Source organism: Melanotaenia boesemani, chromosome 15 (genome assembly GCF_017639745.1).
Source record: "Melanotaenia boesemani isolate fMelBoe1 chromosome 15, fMelBoe1.pri, whole genome shotgun sequence".
Classification (NCBI taxonomy): domain Eukaryota; kingdom Metazoa; phylum Chordata; class Actinopteri; order Atheriniformes; family Melanotaeniidae; genus Melanotaenia; species Melanotaenia boesemani.
Window position 1 is genome coordinate 28,432,151 of NC_055696.1, and position 26,518 is coordinate 28,458,668.

The 26,518-nt window shown below is 40.2% G+C and overlaps 1 protein-coding gene across 1 annotated transcript; it reads right to left on the bottom strand.

Moving 5' to 3' along the window:
* Window positions 1-944: 944 nt before the first annotated feature.
* klf5l (Kruppel-like factor 5 like) lies at window positions 945-26,318 on the bottom strand. The gene is made up of 4 exons (XM_042007906.1): window positions 26,021-26,318; window positions 11,989-12,913; window positions 9,609-9,668; window positions 945-3,471 (listed from the first exon to the last, which is right to left on the bottom strand). Exons 1-4 carry the CDS (start codon window positions 26,162-26,164, stop codon window positions 3,293-3,295), a joined length of 1,308 nt encoding a protein of 435 aa, XP_041863840.1. The 5' UTR covers window positions 26,165-26,318; the 3' UTR covers window positions 945-3,292.
* Window positions 26,319-26,518: the final 200 nt, after the last annotated feature.

Consider the following 26,518-nt stretch of genomic DNA (forward strand, 5'->3'; position numbering starts at 1 on the left):
ATCCATCATGAAATTAGTGGTTTTAAAACGAATATGCACAGTGTTAATCAGCAAAGATATGTGGAAGCATCATTTCTCCAGCTGGTTTGTTTCAGAGCAATGCCACCTTCAGGCAATAAAACTACACAGCACAATGCCCCTCCCCAACTCAACCAGTAGGTGCGTTTCCATCACCCCTAGAATTGCGCAAAACCTAAATATCGCAATAAAAAACCGGTAATGGAAACACCTACATGTAAAAAAAACTCAAATATCTCTAAAAAGTTTTAACGCTCTCATGAGGTGGCTTTTCAGACGTGTGTATATAGAAGTATATCGCAAAAGTGTAATGGAAACACTTTTTTCGCATTTAGACGTCCCTGACGTGACGTAGGGGGTCACGTGACCAGTCCATTTCAAGTAAAGATGATGAGTAGATGCAGGAGGAGACAGAAATCTTTTTACAAATAAAGTAAAAAAAAAAGAAAAAAAATTGCCATCCTTGATAGCAAACAATAGCGAAATGAAGAGTTTCACAAAGAATTAGAAATCTCCTTCCTCCTCAATGTGGAGCCTTGCGGGACGAGACTTGTTGGTTATGCACTGAACACTATTCACTGGAAACACCTGCAAACTGCAATTGTACTTTGTGAAATTTTAGAAATATCACTTTTATTTAGCAAAAAACTGTAATGGAAATGCAGCCATTAACGCTTCTGAAGCTTCACGGTAGTGATGCAACAGGCGGGAATTTCCGAGGGTACCACAGGACCCTCTACAAACCTTGCAGGATTGGGCAGGATTTACACAGCCTTGGGCAGGAGTGGGCGGTCAAACCAAAACACAAGAGATGGCACAAACAAAGTGAGAGATAAAAAAAAAGGAGGAAGTCAGACATTTGGAATCGCTTTCAAATTGTTGTGGACAAAGAGGAAAAAAAGCCTTTTTTTTTTTTTTTTTTAAACCTCTGGAAAAATCCCCCATAAATGGTAATGAGAAGTTCTTCTTCAGAATTTGCATTAAATAAATCTCGGGACCTGTCAGGACCCTTGGGGACACGTGGGAATCTCTTGGACGATCAGGTGAAGGGAGTCCCGCGGAAGTGGGTGGGAGCATGCAGGGAGGCTTCGGGAGTGGGAACAGGATTGAAAATCCTGTCCCGTTCAGGTCTCTACATTAGGGTTTAATCCTTTAAACACAGATAGATGATGCAGAGAATGAAAGAAAACAAATCATTATTAATAAAAAAAGTCTGAACCTCAAAGGGATTCCTGATAATGGGTCAATAAATCTGAGGCTGCAGTTCCACACCTGTCCTGTAGGTGGCGTCATTTGACTGAGTTCATCTTTAGGCACACAAAGTTAGCAAAAAAAAAAAAAAAAGAAAAAAGCCCTTTTCTGTGAGTCCTTTCCTGCCTAAGTCGTTTATCATTTTACTTTATAAGCTATGCCCACTAACCCTAAGAAAACGGAGCTGGACGATCAAACAAAAGGTTGAGTCCAGATGTGAGCGGGTGTGCTCAGACAGGCTGAGGCAAACTGTTCAACAAAGTAATAACTCACTTATCAGCTGTTTTACTGTGTTTTCATCCTAACACACTATACCTCTGTACACCTCTACACAAACTGTCCGGGCGGTGCTGCATCATTGGTCCCTAATCATCAAGATCTTACATCTTACAGATGTTAAATCTGTAGTGGAGACGCTACAGGGACAACAGGAAGAGGAAAGAGATGGTGATTATGTGTTTATAAATGTAGTTTGTGTCTGAAAATCTTTACACATATGAAAAAACTTAAACAGAGGAATGAAAAATATACCCCACACTCATCTCACGAGTCCTCTGGTACGACCTACATGTTTCAGCTTAGTCTGATTTCAAGCTCATCAGCTATTTTGTGGGTTCAGAGAACATTTAAATGCTTGATTCCTGAAAATTTAAGTGCTTTTTAACTGTCACAGCAAAGTGCTAGAAACTTCTAAAAGATGGTATTAACTGGGATAGATGCTGAAAGGCTTGGATATTTCTGATGTAGCTCATAGAACAAGTGAAAAAAGTGTAATAGTTTAACAGTGAGGTGGTTTTGGATTACAAAACACATTCCTCTGAACAGAATTGGGAGTTCCAGGGTTAAAGCTGTTGCCTCCTTACTAACTATTTTTAGTGTTAGTCTCAAAGACAAAAGTGGCTTTAGGATAGGCAGGTAGAACCAGTTTGTCAATGTATTGAGCCAATTATTCTGTCAAGAAAAGTATAAATGTGTTGAGCCTTGGTTAATAGCCATCAGTTGCCTCTTATGTTCTGTCCTTTCTTCTAAACATTGGCATGCTGAACTGGTAGATTTAAGTCTCATTTAACCAACTACAAAAATGCAGAAGCTTTAACTAACAGTCAAGTAACGGAATGACTGCGATTAACCTGCGATATGGTGCTTTGAAACCATCAGGAACACGAAACCAGTTATACAACAACTGTCCGCCCACCTCGGTCTTTCTGAAGCTGAAGCATTAACAAATACAGGAGAATTTAAAGAAAGGAAACAACTAGAAAGAATAAGATAAACTACAAGCAACCTGCAAACTGTAGTCAAAGGAGCTTGGTTTCCAGGACAACGGTAATGTCACGGATACAAACATTGGCAAATCCTTCCGACAGGTTTTACCTGTGCACAAACAGGCATAACTGGGCGATGATTAACTTTTCCATGGAGAGCTGATCTGATTGAGTCTGTTGATTCTTTTCTTTTTAAGCCCGTTAGCGGCAGATTTTATCACAAGGAACTTACAGTGTGGAATGATATTACTCATGTTATCGTTCAGTGAAAATACAGGTGGTCAAGTATAAATTTCAGTACATTCATTGTATTCTCAAGCACACACACATATAAACAAGTATGTACACAGGCAGGCAGGCCAGAGGGGAGTGTATCCACCTCTCTTTAAAAGTTCATACCTCAAAACCATAAAAGACGTGGACAGTGATGATGCTGAGAAGAAGACCGTCATGTTGTTGTTGTATAAAGTAATCAGGAGTCCCAAATCCATGGATGGAGCTTCACACCACAGTTCTTACAATGAATGTTAGCTGAGCGAATGCGCTGAATGTGAATATTGTGTCTAAATGACAAGAATGATTGACAACAGACATCACTTGTTCTGGTGTTATCTTTGGTCATTTTCAAAACTAAAATATGTTAATAGCATTCAGTGTCTGCTAGCATCAAATTTAGCATCAGATAGATTCATGTGGCTGTTACGGATGCATACCACCGCTTGTGTGTGATAGTGTGGGTTTGCATGTACGTCTTTATTTTAGTTCTGGTGACGCTTCATGTGCAGAGCTAGGTGGTCTGAGCGCGAGAAGCAACGGCTGCAGGCCACGCACTTAAAGGGTTTGGCCCCGGTGTGTTTCCGGTAGTGCCTGGTGAGCTCGTCCGATCGGGCGAAACGCCAGTCGCAGTTCTCCCACGTACAGCGGTACGGTTTCTCACCTGTAAGAGACCACAAGGGTGCAGAGGTGTTAAATTACAGGATGTTTAATCTACTAGTTTATTTTAAAGATGACTGTTTCAGAAAAATCTCCATGGAACTTGTCACCATGGTAACCTTAAAGTGGAGCTTGGAGTCCAACTCCAATCATGAAATCAATCACTTTTTAGTTTCTCTAAGCTGACCAAACAGGAAGTGGAGTGCAATTTAAGCCCAAAAACAAATAATTGGTATTTATTTAGCAGATGATTTAATCCAAATATGCTTTTAGTTTGTATGTATAGGTTTCACGCAGGAAGAAAACCTGGTGTAGGAGTGAATGTTTGAGACGATGGACTGGTCTGAACAGCACCACATGTGGCGTAGTTGTTTTGATCTGTTAATACTTAAAACTTTTATTTGTGAAAGAGAAAGGAGTCAAATATGACAGCTATGTGTGTAAGTATGTGAAAAACAGAGAGCACCATGGGATCTTTTTGTGTGCATGTGCATGCAAAACATGCATTGACTACGCTTGCACATAGTTAAACTTCAATCACTTAAAGAAACTGGGGACACATGAAAACAACTAGAAATATATATATATATATATATATCAGCAACCAAAAACAACATCTGTCAACAGGTTCTTATTTAAGCAATTTACAAAGAACTGATTCCTGATGAACTTCCTCCTCACTTGCACACTCTTCTACTCCAGAAAGTCTTCCAGTGTGAAAAAATATTGAGCAAAGTTGAAAGTACTAAGAGTTACACAACATGTCTTTGTTAAACTGGTAGGATTTAGAAAAATACAGTTAATTTAAAAAAAAAAAAACATCTTCATCTGCAACACACTTTACTGGAAGGCAAGAAGAACACATCTAATCTAATGAAAAACATTTACATCTAACTTTCAAATGTAAATTAAATAATAATCCATTTAATAAAAACTGTAGTGTGATTCATCCTGTTAGATGTAGTCTACATGTAATGTTGACTGTATGAAACAAAACATGTCCTGCTGCTTTTAAAAATATGAAGATGAATACTGAGAACCTGTAAAATGAATTCAAAGTACAGAAGAATAACAAGCCTAGTAAAGATGACAGGTCTCCCACCCCACCCAAGCACTGCTGTGCCACAACATGTTATTGCCAAATAGTGAGCTAATCATCAACAAAGAGAAAGAAAAAGCTCTCTTGAATAGGCTGGTATGTACACAATGGGGAAAAAATGTCATCTTTCATAGTTGAGGTGGAAATTAATGTGTGAGAATCAATGCGAAGCTTGAGCACAAACACGGTTGAAGAGGAGATAAAGCTGCATTCCTTAGACTGAGGGTTGGTACTTTCCTCAACCACAAGGGAGAGAGATCATGAGTTAAACAAAACATTAAACACTGTTTATTTTTTTTTAATTATCACATAAGTACAAAAAGAATAGGTCCAAGAATTTAAAATTCTTCTCAACCTTTGGTTTAATAATGTTTGTTTAGTCTTTTTCTTAGAGGAACTCTTCTACCAACCAATGTGGAGAGAGAGTGTGGCTTTCTTTTGAGGTGTGGGTCATTAAGTACTCATTACCACCATGGACCCTGCTAGTGCTGATTAGATAGCCTCTCCTACTGACCATCAATCAGTCAGTGACAGTTATTACCAGAGCGATGGGGTCCAAAGAGCAAAAGGGTGTTTAAGGAGGTGACAAGAGGAACAATAGGAGGATAAGAGGTCAACACCCCAAACAGTCATTTCTTTAATGTCTAAAAGGACAAAATAATCTAAACTTGACATTTTGGTCTTAGTGGTACTCCATCCTCCTATCTGGACAATATTCTGCTCCAACAGCCTTTTATGTGTGGAGGTGGACTACAAATGGCTCCTTATAAAAGGTTGAAGCTCTCAGTCCACAGGTGTGTTTGGCTTTGCTCTTTAGCTCCACTGTTGAGGTCAAAAGCACAGCCGGCTCTCTCAGACTATTATCCCTGAAAGTTAGCAAACAACCTGGTGAAATACAACACATACGCACACAGAGCAAACACACTTGACTGGTATATATTCCTAGACAAGCTGCCAAAAGGGCAGATGAAAACCTGAACCTCCATCCATTCACACATACTTTCATTTGTCTTCATCTTTTAAAGGAATGAGTAGTTTTAGACATGACTTACTGCAGGAGTGAAACGATACAAACACTGATGAACCTGCAGGAACTGCTCAGATTTTCAATGAAAATACAGAAATAACAGCCCTCAAAAGGATTGGACAGACAGCAACTGTTTGACCAGGTGCCTGATTAGAAATGGTCAAACTACATTATTATCTCTCTTTCCAAAGCACGTACGTTAATGGGCTCGTGTACTATGACCACATCATAAACCATAATGGATGAACACACAGACTCACAATCACAACAAAACACACATTTAGAAAAGTACAGCGACAGTGCATCAATCACTCGAAACAAAAAAAGCTTTTGTGAGGCCGCTGGTGTGTTTTCTACGTGAACAAACATTGAAAAACAAATGAAATGTAAATAAAATGCTCCTGATATTTCAGCCTCTGAGAGGCTTCAAGTTTCTCTAAACCTTTAAAAGTGCTGCATTAGAAACGAACTCTCTGTAGACTTATAGCTTCTGAACAAGGACACAATTTTATTTAAATCAAGAGTTGCTCGTCATAAAACCCTTTTTGTTCCCCTTCTTCAGACCATTCATACCATGCATGACTATACACAGTCTGTTGTAATATGCGTCTAAAGTGTAATAATTTTTTATAACCATCTCCGCCTGCTTTTACTGAGTCAAAGAGCAAACATTTTCAGGTTCTCCACGATGCCCATAAACTCTTTGTGGACCTCTTAGCTTTATCAGCCCAGTTAGTGTTTGTGAAGAGGGCTGGAGGGTTCCCTAATCGGCCTGATAGCAGTCTTTACACACACACACACACTCATTAAAACTATGACTAAAGTCAGACTGAAGAGCTGGAGTGGTGCTACAGCCATGGTCAAGTTTGCTGCCATACCCCACTCTGGTATTTACAGCTCAAAATTTTATAAGTGTAAACAAATGAAGGATTGAACTGTTTTTTTTTTAAGAATAAACCTCTTTGTAATAATGATTTTTTTTCATGTTAGGTTGTGACTAGGGCCAAATCAATTTATTATTTAGCGTCAAAGTTGATCAACACTGAGCAAGAAGCGATGGCCTAAGCAGCAACGATCAATACCATGTCTGTGGTTTAATTCACAGCTGGCCGGAAACTTTAATACACCTTCCCACACTCCCATATTTAGCTCAAACAAAGTAAAAGATGACAATGTTAAAAAAAAAGAGCATTATGATAGACCCCTCTCTGAAATCTCATGGGAAGTGATTTGCTGAATAAAGAAGAAATCGCCTACTTACATGTAGTTGATGGGGATCTAAATTTTGTAAACTTAGCAATAATGGAGAGAAAGGTGACGTGTCAGCTTCTGTAGCGAAGGATCGGACCACCAAGGTTCTCGCCTTTGGGAACCACCCATCTCACATTTTGCCTGATTCCCCTGGCCTCTCCCACAGGAGGTGAGCCCATGGGAAGGAGGATGGCATTGCCTCTTTAGGTTGTGCTCAGCCGGGCCCCATGGGTGAAGACACGGTAACCAGGTGCTCGCTATCAAGCCCCACCCTCAGGGCCTAGCTCCAAATAGACTTCTAAATTACCCTTGTCCAGGCAAGGAAGAATGGAGTCCATTAGTCTTTATCATCATTGGATGTCTTTTTTGACCTTTTTGATCCTCAACATCCAGAGGAGCCTGATGAAGTGGCTCTGGTATCCAGTTAGGATGTTTCCTGTATGCCTCACTGGTGAGGTCCTCTGGATACATCCCTCTGGGAGGAGGGCAGACCTAGAAAATGATGGAGGAACTGTAGCCCTGTTTCTACTAATGGGTCCAGCTCAGTGTGTGACACATTGTCAGAACACATAATTTTCTTGTTTTTTTCCGCAGGCAAAAAACTGAAAAAGGTGCCAGAAGATCCAACCTGTCCTACTTTTTTTGGGATCCTTCCGTTGGGGTCCGTTGATTGGTTGAAAACATCGTTACTTCCCATGTACAATAAGATCAAAGCAGGAACAGCTCCATGTTTGAATATACGATGGATGCTTTGTTGTTTAAAGCCAGATTAAAAAAAAGAACACAAACTGCTGGACGCCCAACATTCACCCCCTTTGTTTCTGTGCTGCATTTTCTTCCTTATAATTCAAGGACGGCGCTGACGTCATGCTATTGCGTAACTTACGTATTTATCACTATCCGGCTTATATCCAGCATACCCGGTTGGCTGTGGAAATACATCAGAGATCAGAGTTTACTGAAACTGGACCAAACAGTGGAAACAGGCCATATGTTTCTCGGCTGGCCTGGGTACGCTTTGGGATTCTCCCAGATGAGCTGGAAGAAGCGACCAAGGAACAGGAAGCCTGAGCTCCTCTGTTCAAGCTGTTGCCTCTGAAACCAGAGATGGATGGGAAAAGGGAACTCCACAGTTCAAAGAATCCAGAATAACTCGCCACCAGTAAAACACTTGTTTCATTAATGGTTAGGTAGTTTGCAGTGATAGAGATCGGACAAGTATCCTTCCAGTTATCAGCTGAATGCAAGGCATAATTAGGCAAGTCTGTTTTGGTAGATTCATTAAGTGACCAGAGCAGGTAAACCAGGCCTCTCAGCTCAGGCTGTTACATGTTTCAAGTTAATGCAACACACTTCCTCTTGGTGCAAATTATTCTCGCGGTTGTGCATTATTAGTGTGCAATGTGATCCAACTACTCCCAAAGCATGCCAGTGAAAACATAATCAGCCAGCTTGTTTATCTTTTTGAGCTCAACAGAAACTGTTAAACAGACCATCCTGATTTAATTAAAAACGATAACTGAAACCTCATCCTGCAGCTACTTTGTGTCTAAACTTACAGCACGCATCGAGTCATTTATTTATGTTAATTCCCTCCTTTGTTAAATGTACAATACATTTGTGTAATTTCTCCCCTATTCCCGTCTTCTCTTGTGTACTCTTCACACAGAATATTTTAGTCTGTTTGTCTTGTGCTGCTGTATCCTGCTGCCCTAACTGCCCAACTTCCTCACTCACATCCATAAACTTCCATTTATCTATTTATGACCACAGAGATGTTATATGTCGGGGCATTCATGTGGTCCCTTATATTTATTCTTTGTTTGTTTGTTTGCATACTGGAGGAGTTCTGTGGCTTTTATGACAAGTAAATCTCCAAGGCTGCTTGGAGTCTGCAGGTTTCATCTTACATTGAGGAAACATTGAAACCAGCTTTAACCCATTCTCCAAATCCCCCTACTTTCCCTCCATCTACATACTCTGAAAAGGAACTGAAAAGCAGGAGTAACTGGTTTGGCCCTCGTTTAATAGCGCGTCTTCCCTCGTTTTCTCCTCTTTCTGCTTCTTACCCTCCTCCCTCTCTTCTTTGTTCTTCCTCTCTGGGGAAGCTCTGAGGACAGGTATGAACATGCATCAACATGTTGGAGAAAACACAAAAACTAAAGCAAACTTAAGTTCCTTCTGTTATTTTTCCTCTTTTATTGTGTTGTCCTGCATCTCTGTTATCGTTGCTGGGTGTATCGAAACTGGCTGTGTGACAAATGCGCAATATGTCAATAAATAGGCTTAAAACAACTGTACTCAGAGGATAATGGCTCAAGAATGTGACAGTGATGGGTGTTTGGAGCTTTGAAACCAAAAGTTGAGAAAATCTGGACAATGAGAGGGAATACACACAGAGGCTTGAAAAATATGACTAAAAACAAAAGAACTTATTCTGTGGACACTGATGCACACGACTGTCCAGAATCATGATCCTTAAACTCAGATTTTTCCTCATGCAGTAAAGCGTCACTGAAGCAGGAAACTGTTTCACCAGTTATAAATAAAGAGCAGGGGAATCATAACATGTTTTTTGGTCACTGATTTAGTTCAGGCTCATTTAGTTTGAACGTCTTCTGCTGTTACTTCACTGGTATTTCATGCATCAGTGCTCAAATCTCTCTGGCACCCTCCAGTCATACCATCTCATGTTAGGTAACAGTGTCTCTGAGGTCTTTGTGTGGCTTTAAAAGAAGAAACCCATAGTGAAGCGTTTTCTTACCTGTGTGCGTCCTCTGGTGTGCCTTCAGATGAGAGCTCTTTGTGTAAACTTTGGTGCAACCTGTGAGGAAATCAGAGAGATGTTGAAGCAGGCAGCAGAAATGGGCACAAAGAACATAATGCATGTCTCCAACATTACATCTGAGGGTTTAACCGTTAACACTCCAAGCCCTCTTTTCCTTGGTTCGGTTGTTTTGTTCTTCTAATGTAAAAACGCTTGCAGTAGTTCAGCCCTTTTAATCCCAGTCAACATGCAGACATTTTTTCAGGACGGCCTCAGTTCTCAGATTATGAGGCTAAAATTGTGTAAAATGAATGTATCAATAGACATAACAACATAAAAGCCAACCAAAAGAAGAAACTAGAATTTATTAGTAACACAACTTTATAGAAATAACACACAGATCAACAGTGACCAAGCCTTTTCTCATCTACACATCATTCTCTCAGGTCTTGGCTTTCAGGAGAAAAAATATTGTCATTGAAACCAACAGACAACAGAAACTATTTCCATATTTACACTTTTTCCTCATTTCCACTTATTTATGTTTTTTACCTACTATCTTCACAAAACCAACTCCAGCTCAGCTGCTTTTTGGTGCCACTGTGTATCAAAAACATCTTCTTGGCTTTATTCCTGCCATAGAGGAGCATTATTTTTCTTCTTTTCAGACACACATAGAACTTTCTGCTCACTTGTGGATCATTGGCTGCTCTTGATTGGACATTACCGTCAATTTAAGCTCTCTGATTGGTGGAAAGTATGACAGGAAGTCATAACTTCCTGGTCTAAATAGAGGTTTACAGCCAGTTTGCACTGACAGGTCGTGATGCATTTTTTTGTGTTTCCACATGCAAAAACTGGGAAGGGTACCCTAATATCCAACCCGTCCTATTTTGTTGGGACCCTTCTGTTGGGGTACCAATCTAACCGACCCGACCCAAAATGGTGGAGTTTGACACACTGCAATCCGTTGATTGGCTGGTGAAAAAAGTCACTTCATGTACGAGCTGGCATAAAAACAATGCAGGAACGTTTTCTTGTTTAGAGCAACATATTTTCTTTTTGTCAATTAAATCTCCATTTAAAATCACATTAAAAAGCACCGCCAAGAAGAAAGAACACAAACTGTTGGATTATCGCCATTCCTTTGTTCGAGTTGTGTTTTAGTTATACTTAAACAGAGGCGCTGCGCTGCGATGGCTTCAAGCTATTACGTAGCTGAGGCATTTATTCTCAGGTACGGCTACAGTTGGCTGTAGAAACGCAGTGAGATTACAGTTTACAGACCGTATCCTCACCCTAACTGTCCCGTCCTGAACCATACCCGTTGGTGGAAATGCTTTAGCAACATAGTAGTGATCTTATGATGAAAATGTGATAAATAATGGTGTTATCATGCATCATTGTGGAATTACCAGACAGAGTCTCTGAATAAACACTACATTTAGCGGCTGGATTGTAAACCTCCTGGATGGAATATAAATGCCTGGAAAACTTCTGTAGATCACGTAAAGCAGGGGTACCCAAGTCTGGTTCTGGAGATCTTCTATCATCCAACTTTTAGATGCATCCCTTATCCAACACACCTGAATAAAAAAAACCAGGCCTCTGGAGAGCTGAATGACATGCAGATGAGGGAACTCAAACATTTGATTCAGGTTTGTTGGAGCAGGGATGCATCTACAGGTTGCAGGATTGTAGCTCTCAAGGACTGGACTTGGGCACCCCTGACCTAAAAGGTAAGCTATCCATTACAATTTACCCCACAGAGTTACACACTACCGTTCCTGAGAAACTGATGATCATTTAAGTGATCTAATAGAATTTTAAGGGTAAAAGGAGAAAATGTGATCTGATTTCCAACCCCAAACTAAAAGGATTCACACACAAATGCAAAAACCTGACACAAATCCACATCAAAGTATTATATTTTCAACTGAAGTACAGCTTGATTCAGTTTTCTATTGAAGCAGTTATCAGGAATAAACTGCAAGTATTTTTTTCTTCCAGGCACATTTAATGACTTGTTGAGCTGAATGTTTTTGCTCTGTGCACTAAAACAGTTAATGTTCTTTTGTGTGTGTGTGTTTTTCTTTCTTTTTTGTTCTCTAGCATTTCATAGACTTAATACTTTGCTGACAGACTTGGATTTGTGCTTTTACTCAGGAATGTTTATTTACACAACAACAGCCATGTTGGCATATTGAAGGAACTTGTTAGAGTGGTTTAGCAGAAACTTGTTTATCAAAAAGTTAAATCTTGCAGAAAAACAGATGCTTGCCGTGTGTGCACATGTCAGTCTGATAATCTTCTGAAAGTCTGAAAAAGTTCATTAGTAAAACAGAGTCCACTCCAGTGGGCTCGTACGACCACTCACCTGGGTAGTCACAGAAGTGGATCCTCCTCTTCTCCAGCTCCGGGTTGTTCCGCCTGTTGTATTTGGGGCCTGTCAGGACTCCCTGGCCGTGTGTCATCAGCAGGGCATGCGGAGACAACCCTGTCACCTTCATCCCTCCCAAGCGGTGTTGGTATGGAGGTGGAGGCTGCGGTGCTAAGCTAAGCAGTTCTGCCTCGCCGTCTGGGCTCCCTGGCTGGGAGTTTGGGGGTGAAGGTGGCAGGCTGTGGGGTGCTGTGTGTTGCGAAGTGTTATTTGGAGAGGCCTGGTAATAGCCGTGATGCTGCTGCTGCTGCAGAGGGTGCTCTGCCATCATGTAGTTGTTGCTGGTCGTCGGCAAAGTGATGCTGCCGATGTTTAGCATGGTCCTGCCGCCACTGGAGCACTGTGCTGTCGGGCTGCTGTGTGACAGGGTCATGGTGAGGTCAGCACAGCTGGTGACGGGCATGTGGTAGACCTGTGGTTGGGGAGGTGGGGGTCCAATTTGAAGCTCCGTGGCCAAACTTGGCTGCTGCTGAGACTCCACAGTGACACTCGCCACTGAGCTCATGTCTGGTTTGATAAACACATTATTGACGACAGGTGGCACGCTGAAGACGGAGGTAAAGTCTGGTAGCGCCTGGGTGGTGGTGGGGATGGAGCAGGGCACCTCCAGCCCTGGTTCTGTCTTGATCTGCTGTGGCGTGAGGGTCTTATTGTTGGGCCTGTAGAGGCCTGTGCGGAGGTGGGTGGTGTTGGGCAGGATGAAGTTGATGTTGACACTGTAAGGAGCTGCAGGTTTGTCCTCTGAGAAGTACTCATCCACCACGGAGGCGCTTTCTCGTCGGTACTTCTTGTCACTGGTGTCAGTGGAAGGACTCAAGAGAGGACTGGTGACTGGGAGATATTTGTCCAACTCTAGTCGAGTCTGAAATTGAAAAAAAGGGAGAAAACATTAAAGGAAAACTAAATATCTGTCAGGATTAGGTCACATCTTCTTCCATGGAAGATTTCTTCACCATGACTACAGCTGAGAGGAGCTTCAGCTTATTTTAAAGAAGAAAACAATGAGGAGAAACAGACACTGGAGGTATTAAAACAGAATTATAATCATGAGGAACAACAACAAGAAAAAAAGTGAGACACAGATACCAGGACCCCCCCTGTTCTTTACGTTCCTGTTTCCCGGTGGAGCTCGCTGCCCTGAAAAACAGTCTGGAGGAGGATTAGGCAGCTAAGGAGGCAATTCACCTGCGTTTAATTCTTGTTTCCATGTGTTAATACCTGCTGTATGTTTGGAGATGTTTAAATCAATGAACTGGTTTTCTTTCTTGCTGGAACATTAATTCTTAATGAAAGTCTCTGACATATATGTCATTTGTGGATAATTATTAGAGGGTAATTATGTATATGCACTATTAATCCTGGTTAATATTATAAACTCAAAAAGGTGTTTGGAAGTAATGTTCAAGAAAACTGTAGAAATTGTGTTTCTTGGGGCAAATCCACTGGGCAAAGGGAAAGTATTTGCTTTATATTTCCACTTCATGCAGGATAAACCAATAAAGACACAATTAAATCACAGGGATGTAAAGCAGTGTATATTGTGAGGTAATAGCTGCATCTGTAAGCCATTTGTTCCCTTGACATCCTATTTTTTTACAAAAAAAAAGTATTTGACAACATTTTGCTCTTTATCGTTCACTCTTCTCAATAGTTTAAAACAGGTGGAGTTTTTAAGACAAGGAGGATGTCAGCTCTTCCAACAGGTGGGATTCAGCAACACAAAGAAACATTTTCAACTAGCAGGACCAGACACGCAAAGGAAAATAAACTGCAGGGATTTTCCTGTGTTTAAGTGGGACATATTATCTGTTCTTCATCCCTAATTAACAGGTGTGTGCGCCATTCAAAGTCTGTGAAGCAGACAGTCATTCCTGCAGAGGGCTGCAAGGATCTGTGCAGCAGAGACCACACACATGAGCATATATGCATATATGCAAAAAGCTCATGTACAGTACATATGCATGCTGTTCATGCAAAACAATGCATTGAGAAACACCCCAATACACATGAGGACACAAACGTACACAAACAGGTAGTAAGATCCTTTCATGGGTGTGGCCACTGGGTTGATGCATGAGAGAGACAAAAAGGAAAAAGGTCAGCCAAACCAAAACAAAGGCTGAAGACATGAGAAAGATGCAATGAAATCTAAACACTGTCTGGTAAAAATAGACCAAATCGGATCCTCACAATGTCAACAGTTAGACAAAGGAGAGGATGGGAGGAGAGAACGGAGATCAGCAAAGAAAGGTGACAGAAATGAGGAAGAACCAGAGTCCAAAAAATAACAGAGAAAAAAAAGAAACACGTGACAGGAGTGTGTTTAATTATGAAACTGATACTGATGAATGAATGGGGGCAGCTTATCTAACGAGGACATCAAATCACTTCTTCACAAGCTTCTGTACTGTAGTCTCTGAAATGCAGCCTGAATTTTACTAAATGGAAGTTTTCAGCACTGATTTTCTGAGTTATGTTTCTTTAAACTCCATGACTTTGATTTGTGCCAAAAACTGAGACTGAGAATTGGTTCAGAACTGGTTTTAAATTCTCAGTGGGACAACAGTGAACTTTATGAACTTCACCTCCAAAAGGAGATCATGATCTGGAGCTTGCGGTGAAGCCTTTTGGGAGAAATGAGCGTAATGAGGCGCTGATGTGTTGGAGGTCACTTCCAGCAGCTGAACAATCAGCACAAAGGAGCAGAGAGCTCCTGTTTCAACGCAGTGCTGCTTCAAGTGCCAGCGCCATCAACACACACACACACACGCACACACACACACACTTCTGTTAATAACCTGTGGATATATTTTCATACAAAAAACTTGGAAGGTTATAGCTCTGTGGCACCTAAACCTGATAGGTGTGTGTGTGTGCATACTGCATAAATATGTGTTATGTCTCTTTATTGCTGGCATATATATATTTTCATTTGACTTTTCTAAGAATAGACTGGGGTAAGTGGACTCTAGAGAAGCTGACTCACATCTTTAGCCACATGCTAACCTTTCTAAAAGTGAATATTACCCAGACAAATAAATTAATTAAAAACCAGAATGGCTTTTGTCTGCGACTGGTTAAAAATTTACCTGAATAATCTAAAAAAAAAAAAAAAAAAAAGAAAAACATTCTGTTTAACATCATCTTATGCTATCTTTCGCTCAAGTCCAGTCCTCAAGATCTGCTTTCCTGCAGCGTCCCATCTCCAGCACACCAGAATCAAATGAATGTCTTGTTACCAAGCCTCCACAGAGCTGAAAGACATGTGCATGAGGGAATTCAGCCATTTGATTCAGGTGTGTTGGAGAAATGTGTCAATACTTTTATATTTTTATTCATATACATATCTTATGTATTTATTAATATGTACTATTAATGACATCTTCTGCTACCCACACTTCTACCTCATCTTACAACAGAGACATCAGTGTTTTCGAACTCCTGATAATGGATATTTGGAAGTTCAGTTGTACCCTCGACAATACATATTTTTTTTGTTTTTATACTTTTCAGAAGACATAAGCATGTGTCCCAGATAAAACTTGAAAGTTTGACTAAGATAAGTAAGATCAAATTTTACCTTCCTCCACAAACATCTAAACAAAAACATCATTGTTGTATTTGTAAAAAACGTGTAATAAATTTTTGTTTAAAGCTGTGACTTTTCTATGTTAGAGCAAATAAAATAGTACTTTTGTACTTTTACTGAACAAAGTGTATCTGTTTTTATTTTTCTTTGAGCAGGGCCAGGATAGATGCCCATCAATCATCACAGGTCAGCTCACATGGCCTCGTCTTCAGTGCAATCTGAGTGCCTGGTGAAATAAAAGCTTAAAATCTGCCTCTCTGTTTCTTCCCCGCTGATGGCGTCTGTGTCTCGGGGGTGATGGCAGCAGGAACCCTCTGGTGCCCTTGGTCATGTCCTCTGCTGGCCTTTTCTGCCACCTTTTGCTATCTGATTCACCTGCATCTTTTATCCCTGCTGACATTTCTACTTTTTTCAGTCTTTTTTCAGGTATAAATGTGCAGAAAAGATTTACTGCACATGAAGTTGGATAGGTGCATAAACAAAGAATGACGATTAACCTTTAAAATTCCAAGACATGTCCATATTTACACATATTCACATAACCTACTCCAGCTCAGCTGCTTTTTGGTGCCACTGTGCTTCAAAAACGTCCTCTTGGCTTTATTCCAGCCATAGAGGAGCATTATTTTTTTCTTTTCAGACACACAGAACTTTCTGCTCACTGGTTGATTTTGGCTGCTCTTGATTGGACAGCAATGTCAATTTAAGCTCTCTGATTGGTGGAAAGTTTGACAGGAAGTGGCAACATCAGAATTCCTAGATCTAAATAGAGGTGTCTTAGCAACATAGTAGTGATAGTGATCTTTTTTTATGATCTAAATGTGATAAATAATGGTGGATTTACCATATAGAATCTCTGAATAAACACTACATTTTATGGCTAGATTGTAGGCCTCCTGGACGGGACATAAAGTCCTGGAAAATAAAGGGTAAGCTATCCATCACAATTTACACCACAAAGATACACACTACGTTTCTTAAGAAACTGTTGACAATATAAGCTATTGCACTCAAGCGCGCTGGACATCTAGCAAAGTTTTAAGGGTCAGAAAGCAGATTAAATGTCAAATTTGTATGCATATGTGTGTGAAGTTGCACTAAATGGTGAGTTTTCCTGATTTACCTCAACAAGCTTTATGGAATCAATCAGAAACAGATGTAACAAAAAAAAACACAACTTGTCCAAAAGACCATCAAAACATAGAACTTTCATACTTTTAAAACTACAAACTTCATCTTTACAACACAGACCATTGAAAATAATGTAGCACACTTCGGGAAAAGTATAACTTTAACTTCTCTAAACAGTAAATGTCAGCGTAAAAAAAAAAAAAAAATCCAGCTTAAAGGAAATCCTCTGTTTTACATAATAAGAAAAAAAAACTTTTAAAGTGGACTGTTCTTATGTGTCATGCTAAAGAAGAGCTTTTGCAGCCGAACTGATGAACCACAGTTTAAGATTGCTCTTTATGGTTTTTATGTGATAAAATGTGGAAAAAATATCTATGGCCAAAGACTGACTGAGTTAATAATTTGAGAACACGTACGATTTCTCTGCCATGAATCCTTCTGTCTGATAACCACCGTCTCTTATCTACTGGGTTGAGGTTTATGGCACAGAGTGGGAGTTTCCATACTTGCCACCATTTTCACATCCATCTTTAAAGGACCTTTGTAGACTACAGCTTCAGGTGCTTCATAAAGCACACACTTTACATTATTGCTACACAATTTACAAACCAAATACTCATTACCAGATTTGTAATAGTTTTTTTCCCCTAATAGTGGTTACAGCCATTTGCTTCCAGTCTGCTCTGACAGTATGAAAATAAGCATGCAGACTTGAATCCTCAGAAACCTTACAGCCTGTTTTCTGCTGACAGTCATACGATTGTTGGAAAGTCAGAACTGAAAACATGATCTCTGAGATGTTGAATGACAGCTTCAATAACCAGCATCACAGAAAATAATATGGTGTCCAAACACAGAGGAATAACACACAGAAAAATGACCGAAGCAGACTTTTGACCCTGGCCTAAAAGCCTCCGAGCTACGAGATCTACAATCTTTATCAGACCCCCAACCCTCCTATTCTGCTAACTGCAAACAGGTGACTACTTCTGCAAACCAGTTTTCCTTTATGACTTTTAGGAATGCAGAAGAACAGGGGCCCTTCACCTTTGGATATCCATAAAAATAACAAATAGCAAGAAAAAAGCAAGAATAAAAAGAAAAAGGTGGTGTTGAGGCCACCTGGTATGCTTGGAGCATAAAATATGTTGAGGTCATCTGAACAAAAACAAAACCTTTGAGACTATGTTGAGGTTTTATGGCCACTGATGAACGCAGAGATAGGAAAGCTTGCTTTGCTTGCCAGGAAAGTGATTTATAAAGACAATGGTTAACTGACCCATGTACTCTTTAGCTTCTCCAGGCAAGTGCTGCAAACTGAAAACATTTAGCAGAATTTACTTATCATAAATCGTTCACTACATAAGAGAAACTAAAGTTAGTCTGATCATAAAACTGCCCAACAATGCTGTGAAGTAATCAGAGATAACCCACTGGAGGAGAAACAAGGACTGGTGCAGGATTAGAGGATTTACAGTCAATGAACGTTTGGCACACAAAAAGAATATCAAACGCTTCAAACTTTATGTACCATCATGTGAAAACCAAAGTGCACCCTGTTTCAATTCCAAGGTTTTATGTATCAGACCTGCAGGTTTACCAGGTCCTAGCTGCAGAACAAGCCCAGATCATCATCCCTCCACCACTGTGCTGACAGCTGCTATGGGGTGTTTGTGTTGATATGTTGCCCATTGTCCAGACAACGTTGGTCCAGAAGTCTTTTGGTTTGTTCAGATGCAGCTTTCCCAACCTAAGAAGTGCTGCCATGTTGTTTTCAGAGAGAAAAGGCTTTCTGCTGTCAGTCACCCTTCCGAACAAGCCGTACATGCCTGCAGTGTGAGAGAACTCTGGAACCACAGGTTTACTTGTGGTTCCTAAAGTCTCTAAAAAAGAATGGGAGGTAGAACCTTCGGCTACCAGGCCCCCCTCCTTGGAACCAGCTCCAAGAGGTTTGGCTTCAGGAAGCAGACACCCTCTCTAAGATTAGGTCTGGAGATTCTGACATGTAGCCATTGGAATTTTCCATGGGCTGAACTTCCCAGGACGTCTACTCCTGAGATGATTGGCAGCTGTCTTGAATGTTTTCCATGTATTGTTCTTAAGAAGATATTGGATGTATGTGCAGATTATTATTATCATTATTACTATTACCATTATTACTGTTGTTGTTTCAATATAAGAGGATGTAATACTGAGTGGTTATTATTAATGATGGATGTGACTATGGTATATATAATGACTATAAAGATTGTTGGGGTTTAGATAGATTTAGACTGTTTTGTTTTTTTTTTTAGTGATTCTTCCTCACTCTTTTTGAATGGAGGAACTTTGTTGTGTTGATTTCTTGCTTTGGTTATAGTTCCCTTTCATTTTTCTATTTTTCCCTTTATGTTCAAACAAACTTTCTCAATCTCAGTCTTTTTCTCAGTAGAATGATGGACTCCAGGTAGTTTTGAAATTACTCGAAAACCTTCCCAGATTGATGTGCAGCAACAGTTTCTTTTCTAAGATCTTTCCACTTTGGCATTATGCTGACACGCACCTTTTAAAAATGAGCTCAGAGTCAGTTAATCAATGTATTGATCAGCAGCTGCTACTGACCTTAATTCCTGTGGAAGCATTGAGGATGGAAACTCACCTTTTCTGGATTTGGACTGTTTTGCTGAGGTGTTGACCTGACAAATGAAGGACTCTATACTTTCTTTTATTACACTATTGAACATCAATATTACTTTCAGGGCCATGGATTTTATATTTTCCTTCAGGGTTTAGCAAAGTATTTTTCAATTCATGCATAAGAATGTGTTGAGCTATATGTCTGAACAGTACGTTGTGGTTGAAGCTGTAAATTTTGGCTGCTTCCTGATAAATGTTTGGGACACATGATAACCATTGCTACTTAGAAATGTGCATTCATGAAAATAATAACATGAATAATATCTGTAATGCAGAGCAGGTCTGTCTTATATGTTGTATAAGTGTACCTGGATCTCTTTTGTCCCTGATGCTGCAGGAAATGATGCACATTCTGACTGCAGCTTACATAAAGTCCTACTCCTTCTTGTCTATATGTAGAAATATATATTTAGATGTTATTCTTCTTTTTTTTTTGTAAGAACAAAGTCCATAAATTGTGATAGATATCATGTATAAATGAAACAATAACTCATTATCCATTTATCTTATTTCTTATCAGTCTTTGTTCAATAGTTTCCTGCAAAGTAAAAAAAGGTCCTTCTCAATTTTATCAGGTTAATGTGTGAGGAAACAAAAAACAAAACAGAAAAAAAAATGAATGACATGTTTAGAGATGGATAAGGTTTTAAGCCTCACCACAAAATGATTTCACCTTTTGTTTCTACTCAGAGCGGTTTTGACTGTTTTCCCAGACAAGCAAAAAGTAAACAGTGGCAGTCATTAGAGAGATTTTGCTGCTACGGTAGATGAGCAAGCTGACCAAAGACATTAGGAAACAGAGGACTATGACTGTCTGCGGGCAGCATGTGTTGTCTGGTGGAGAAACATGGCCGGGCATGATGGGCACAGATGACGCAAACAGACCAAAAAAACAGCACAGGATGAGTCAAATGATGAAACACGCTCTCTTGCTGGCTGGTTTACCAGTAAAGTTACACCGAAGTCAAGTCAAAAACCTTTTTACCATCAATGAAAGCCTATCTGATTAAACAAAACTTTAAAATGTTATTGTCCATGCAAACAGCAACAGTAAAGATGTGTGACAGCCTGCATCACAAGAACCCTCAAGATGAACAGCAGTGAGTTGAGATGTGAGCACAATAACACTAAAAGATGCACATCTAATACTTTCTAACTTCTCAACGGAATTATGACATCGTGACAGAAAAGTAGATCTAAAAGTCTGCATGTTATGTGCTTTTCTGCTGCAGATACCATATGTTGCCTCACACACTTCCCCTCAGCGATCGCTGCTGGGTTCTGACGAGCTGAGACTCGCAGTCAGTAGACTCTAGTTGCTCCAAATGCAAATCAACTGCATGTGTTGTCCTGGAAGTCAAATCATTAGTCAAACCACAACCATCTCAAACCTCAGCTGCATGGAAAAGTCTAGTGGAACAAAGGGCTTGGAGAGGAAGGTTGTTCAGCATGAGGACATGAGAATGGAGGCTGGTGTTGGGTCTGCTAACGTGTCGGCTGGAGCATGGGCTCCTGTGTCGTTAAATATTTAAAGTATATCAAAGTATTGATCTTTAGGAATCATTAGGTGTAACTGGTGACATGTTCTCGATCCGGTCACCATGAAGTTACTCTGTAACTTCCCCCGTCGTCTGTCTTCAGTCTTACAGGCAAGCCAACAGTGATTCAATGATAAAAGAATCTGGGAATAGCCTCCATATCAGTTACCAGTTGGGCCATTATGCTGCTGAGGAACATGAACAGATTCGTTCCAGATGAAAAAAGAAAAAGAGTTTGCGTGAGAAGACGGACAAAGAGAAGCTTCTACAATGCTTTGACCATTTTCAGCTCATGGCTGACACAATGCTGATGCTTGCAAAGACAGGTTCTTTACAAATGTAATGACACATGATTTCTTCTTAAAAGATGCACGTTTTCTCTACTCCAGCTCACATGTGGCTGGTTTGACTACTCATCACCAAAGTAGTACATTAGTGTAAAGTGTCTATTATGAACTTCAAATCACAAATCCGGCCATCTTGAAAATAAGCAGAGGTTTTGTGATATACTGGTCCGTTTAGACAATAACCTTAAATAACTGTACTTTCTTGCTGACATGTTAACTTTCAATGGGACAGTATTGCACCCTAATGCTAAATGTCACACATCACACATTGTAAAAAGACAGGAGAAAAAGAAACAGCCACCAGAAGACACAACCGACTACAAGGAGATGCTCGACCTGCACCCAAAAAAGTCACCTCAGCAGAAGAAAAGCCTGTTCGTAGTTTGCAGACAGTGCTGATCACTAACCTGGTCCCCACCCTTGTAGCCATCATTTTGTACATTTTTCTGCAATAAGAGTAAGGCCCAAACCCAAATCCTACACTTGGCCTCCTCCCTTCATTTTGCAGAGGAAAAGGTGGTCCTGTTCTTTTAAGGATTAAGGAATAAGGAAAAAGGATTAAGGAATAGGGTGAGGAGAAGGTTGGCAAGTGTTAGAGCCAGCAGAAAGAACTGGGATTGGACTTAAATCTGAACTGAGTGTGTGTTGTTTTTAACTGTTTTATCTCCACTGAACAGCATCAAAGAAGTAAGAGTGTGTGATTCAGGGATCTGAATGAGTGAAACACTAAAAAAGAAAAGAAAAAGTCTATCATTAAATCTCTGATATACTTTCTAGCTGAGGATGTGACGGACTTTAGAACTGTAGACAGAACATATGAAAACAGCTTAAGACATGTTATCTTGTTTTCATGGACCCTGTAAAGATGACTGATGCTCATGGATGTGATGTTTCTAGTAGCTCACTGGTTGGTCTTTTCCCTCTCTGTAAGACTACTTTATATTCCTTTAGTAGATTGTTGGAGAGTTACGGATAACAACTCTACACCTTTCTGCAATCCAATCATTCAGCTCATTAAAAAAAAAAATTGTGAAGTTTTGTATTTTTAATATCAGCTGGTTTGTAAGTAAATACAACCGCAGTGATAAAACAGCACAGAACTGGGTTGTATTCTGTTTTTTTTTTTTAAATTGCAGGTATACTCAATATTACAAGGTAATTAAATTTCCCCATTCACTCTTATTAGTAGCATGTTTTCCTGTGATCCTGAAGGGATGGTGGGATCAAATTATGATACTCTGAGCCCACTCACTGCTGCAAACTAACAAAGAATCACTGCTAACCTCTGCAGCAAACATCACCTTACCATCTTTCAGCTTTCACATGCTATTTCTTTTATTTCTTTGAATCAACAAGTTGCACTAAATGGCTTCCAGACACAGATATTACCAAAAACCTGGTGAACAACACAGAGCTGATTTGGATTTGCTATTATAAAACTGGAGCCAATTTGGCTGACAATAAATCTATTGCTGAAACATCTCTGATTTTCACTCAGCAGCAAGTAAATGGAGACAGAAGAACGACAACATCCTGACGAGCTAAAAGAGCTACATGTGATGCTGTTCGACCAGTCTCATAAGACGTTAACCACTGCTGTGACTTTCTCATGAGGTCGGCCTTTATCATCTGCTGTTTCGCCTCGGGGCGGCTTAGGGAGATGCGGGCCCTGCTCAGACAGGTCGGACAACATATGGCTGTCACGACACTGCTGAGTAAAGCACTCTTTAAAACAGCAACACAATTACACAAAGACCTGTCTCAGTAGTAAAGCCAAGCAGAGAATCACAGAAATCATACCTTTTCATTGTTTTTAGTTTTACAGAAGCTTTCTGTTCTACTTTGAAACTTTGAAATGTAATTAAAGATAAATAAAAATAAACGCATAAAGAAAAAGATGAAGAGTGGGCTTTGTTTCCTTTGCTCAGATCAACCTTTGATCTGTGTTGCAGAAACTTCATGGTGAATAAAGAGCACATGAGGTAAACCTCGAGCTGCTGCTGAGAAAAATTTGCCTGAGGGCTTACTATTTCACCTATGATGCCTTCTTTCTACTTGATGTCATGTTTTGCATAAAACCAAGCAGTGCATGTTTGAGCCATGAGAAACAGGCAAAAACATGGCTGGATTGTAGATCGTTTACCTCAATATGGACTTCAAGCAACCGGAATAAGTGAAATAAACCAAAAGTCTTATCACAGCTTAAGAGTTTAACTGTAAACTTAATCTAATGTAGGATTTGGCTTTTGATGCTCGAGTCAAGGATTACAAAGAAAAGTTTTCCAGCTGTCCGACATTCTGATTGCTGAAATCTGACGATCCTGTTTATTGTGTCCCACATTAATCTACAGAAACGCAGTGTTTCCACAGCCATGTTAGGAGTGACAGAGTGAAAACAGACAGTTTGTTTTTCACTTATTTGTTGTTCGTAAAGTAAATGCATTCAATGGGTTGTTCCAGAAAGAAGAAATAAGATGAAATTATGAGAGTTTTATGGTAAAGAAAGAAAGAAAATACACAGCTACTGGAATAAAATTCAATATTAGCTATTATATTAGCTCTCCAATAACCTTTACAAGAGGCTGAGGGAGATCTGTGCAGCACAAACAAATTTTGCACACACCAGAAAACAGCAACGCTAACATGTCGCGTACCAAAACGACCGGGAGAAACTCAACTAAAACATTCTACCATGCACTGACATCCAAACCAAACACAGTTTAAACCCCAAGTAATTACATGGGAATGTAAGAAAACGAGAACAGCTCTGTCCACTTTCGGGCTTCTGCTAATTTCACTACTTCTAGGAAACCACACAAACAAGGTGCCACATAAAAGCAGAGACTCTGCTGGTTACAAAGACGTCTGTCTCATCACTGTGGGACAGAAACTCTGGAGCTAGCAGCCAGAATCAGAAATTATGTCGTACTTTCGCTGTTTTATGGTGAAAAGTTTGATTCCAGCTCTAAAACCTCTGCTAATGTGTTCTCCTATGACTGTCTTTGTTTGAAATTAATCATCATGAAGGTTCAGCTAGTTTCCATAGAGATGAAGGTTATATAGTGAAGGATTCCCTCTTCCTATCATAGACTATCTCAGGCTTCACTTCTGTCTGGATCCTCATGCTGTTTCTAAGGTGAATGGAGGTGTCTATCATCACCATTGGCTGATGGCTTCCTGAGATATTTACCTGCATAACACTTCTATTAAACCTCTATTAACTTTCTACTGCAGCACAGTTCCTCATTAGACATAAGAATTTGGCTGCAAACTTACGATTCAGTTTTTTTTTTTTACTTTATAGTATACAAATATAGTGGTGTTCTTTTAGGAGGAGAAAACTATTTACAGTTTCTACTGTGTTCCAGGTGAATTTATTCTGACACAACCAGACGTATCTTGATTCTGACACGTCTGTAATAATCTCACATGTCTCGGCTTTCTTTGGTGACCAACATTATACACATAACCCTTGTAGCTATGAAGATACTTCATTTACTTTGGGTGTATTTTTGAACAGGAAGCACAAAAAATAGGCTTTGTGATGAATAGGCAAATAACGCTTTATGTATAGGTCGACACGTAGGTTTGCTGCAAACCATTAAGAACAATCCTTTTTAAAGGTGTCAAACCGCTGTGGGTTCTGCACTGCTGCTCACGTGGGACCAGTTTTGGCATTAGGTGTCTGGTTGTGCCTCCTGTTTACCAGATAACTGGCAGGGGATCAAACTCAGCGCCATACAGAGGCGTTGGGTTTCAGCTCGTGTCGTGTTGTGATCACGCAGGGCTTTTGTACAGTCATGTAACTTTAATGAAGCTGCCATGTCTCTGCTGATATAGTTGTTCATGTTTAAGGCAGAATTACAAATGATAATCTTTCTGTGATACATAGTTTTTAATTGGACTGATTAAAAACGATCCCCTGCTGCAACAAGCCACGAGTCACTTCCTGAAATGTTCAGGCGTACTGCAGGCGCTACAGCGCCTACAGAGGATGATGATCCAGGCGGAAATTTGCAGATTTGACTAAAATGCAACCTGCTCACAACACGAGCATGAGGACGCTGTAGGTTTGGATGAGGATAAAAGCCTGAGTAAGTAAACCAGAACATGTGCTCTCAGCTTGTCCGACCAATCTTTGCGTAGAAATTCCAATATTAATATTCATGTGTAAAAAGCATGATTGTATTCAGAAAAACATAAATATGTAACCTGGGATGTATTCTATGATTTTAGATTAATGCAATCATTGCAACGCCTGTAATGTGGTGAATTTCCTCACATTTATTTTTTAAAACATCAGTGAAGAAACATGTCTTATTCTAGTAAAACCAATATTACTTTCATGATCAACAAATGAAGCCTCATTCACATCATTTGTGTTGCTGTCACTAGTTACTCCAGATTCAGCTAATACAAGAACTTTTCCCACCTGTCTGGTATTTGTTTAGGACTTCAACCTGTGTACCTGCCTTCACAGGTGAGCTGCTTCATCTCCATGTAAAAGACAAACTGCAGACAGAATCACGTCTGCAGCTTTTTCTACCTAAATAACCTGAAAATTGCCCTTTTAATTAGGTAACTGTTGGTGAAAGTCGTGAAATATGTGTTTTAACACCAGGACAGCCCGAACCTCCGGTTCATCTGAAGCTCGGCCGCGCGCTCAGCGGCACAGCTGAGGTTCTTACCCCGGGTTTGACGTCCTCAAACACGGACGAATCTTCAGCGCCGTCTGCTCCCGACATCCTAACTGGTTTGAGCTGCGTGAAAACCGCCCTTTCCTCTGAGATGATATGCGGCGGATTCATGGCCAAGCCGACACGCGTTGCCATCAAACTGAACGCTGAACTTTGTCTCGTGAAGAATTTGATTTAAATTTTCATGGGCCTACACAGTTACTGACGGTAGGAAGGCGTCGACGTAATCCACAGCGTTTCTGTTAATTCTAGCTCTCAGGAGGGTTTTACCTGAGCTCAAGTATAGACCTGCTACCTGGAGGAGACGGTTGGAACGGGGCACAACCAATCAGAGAACAGGGATCTGCCTTGTCCAATCACCTGCAGCGATGGAAGAAGGCGGGGCTCACCTGACCTAATAGAGTCCAGGTACTTCTGGGGCCTTTTCAGAAAGGAAGTTCAACTATCGAGTCTTAACAGAAAGTCCGGGTTAACGTAGTCCAGGTTTTC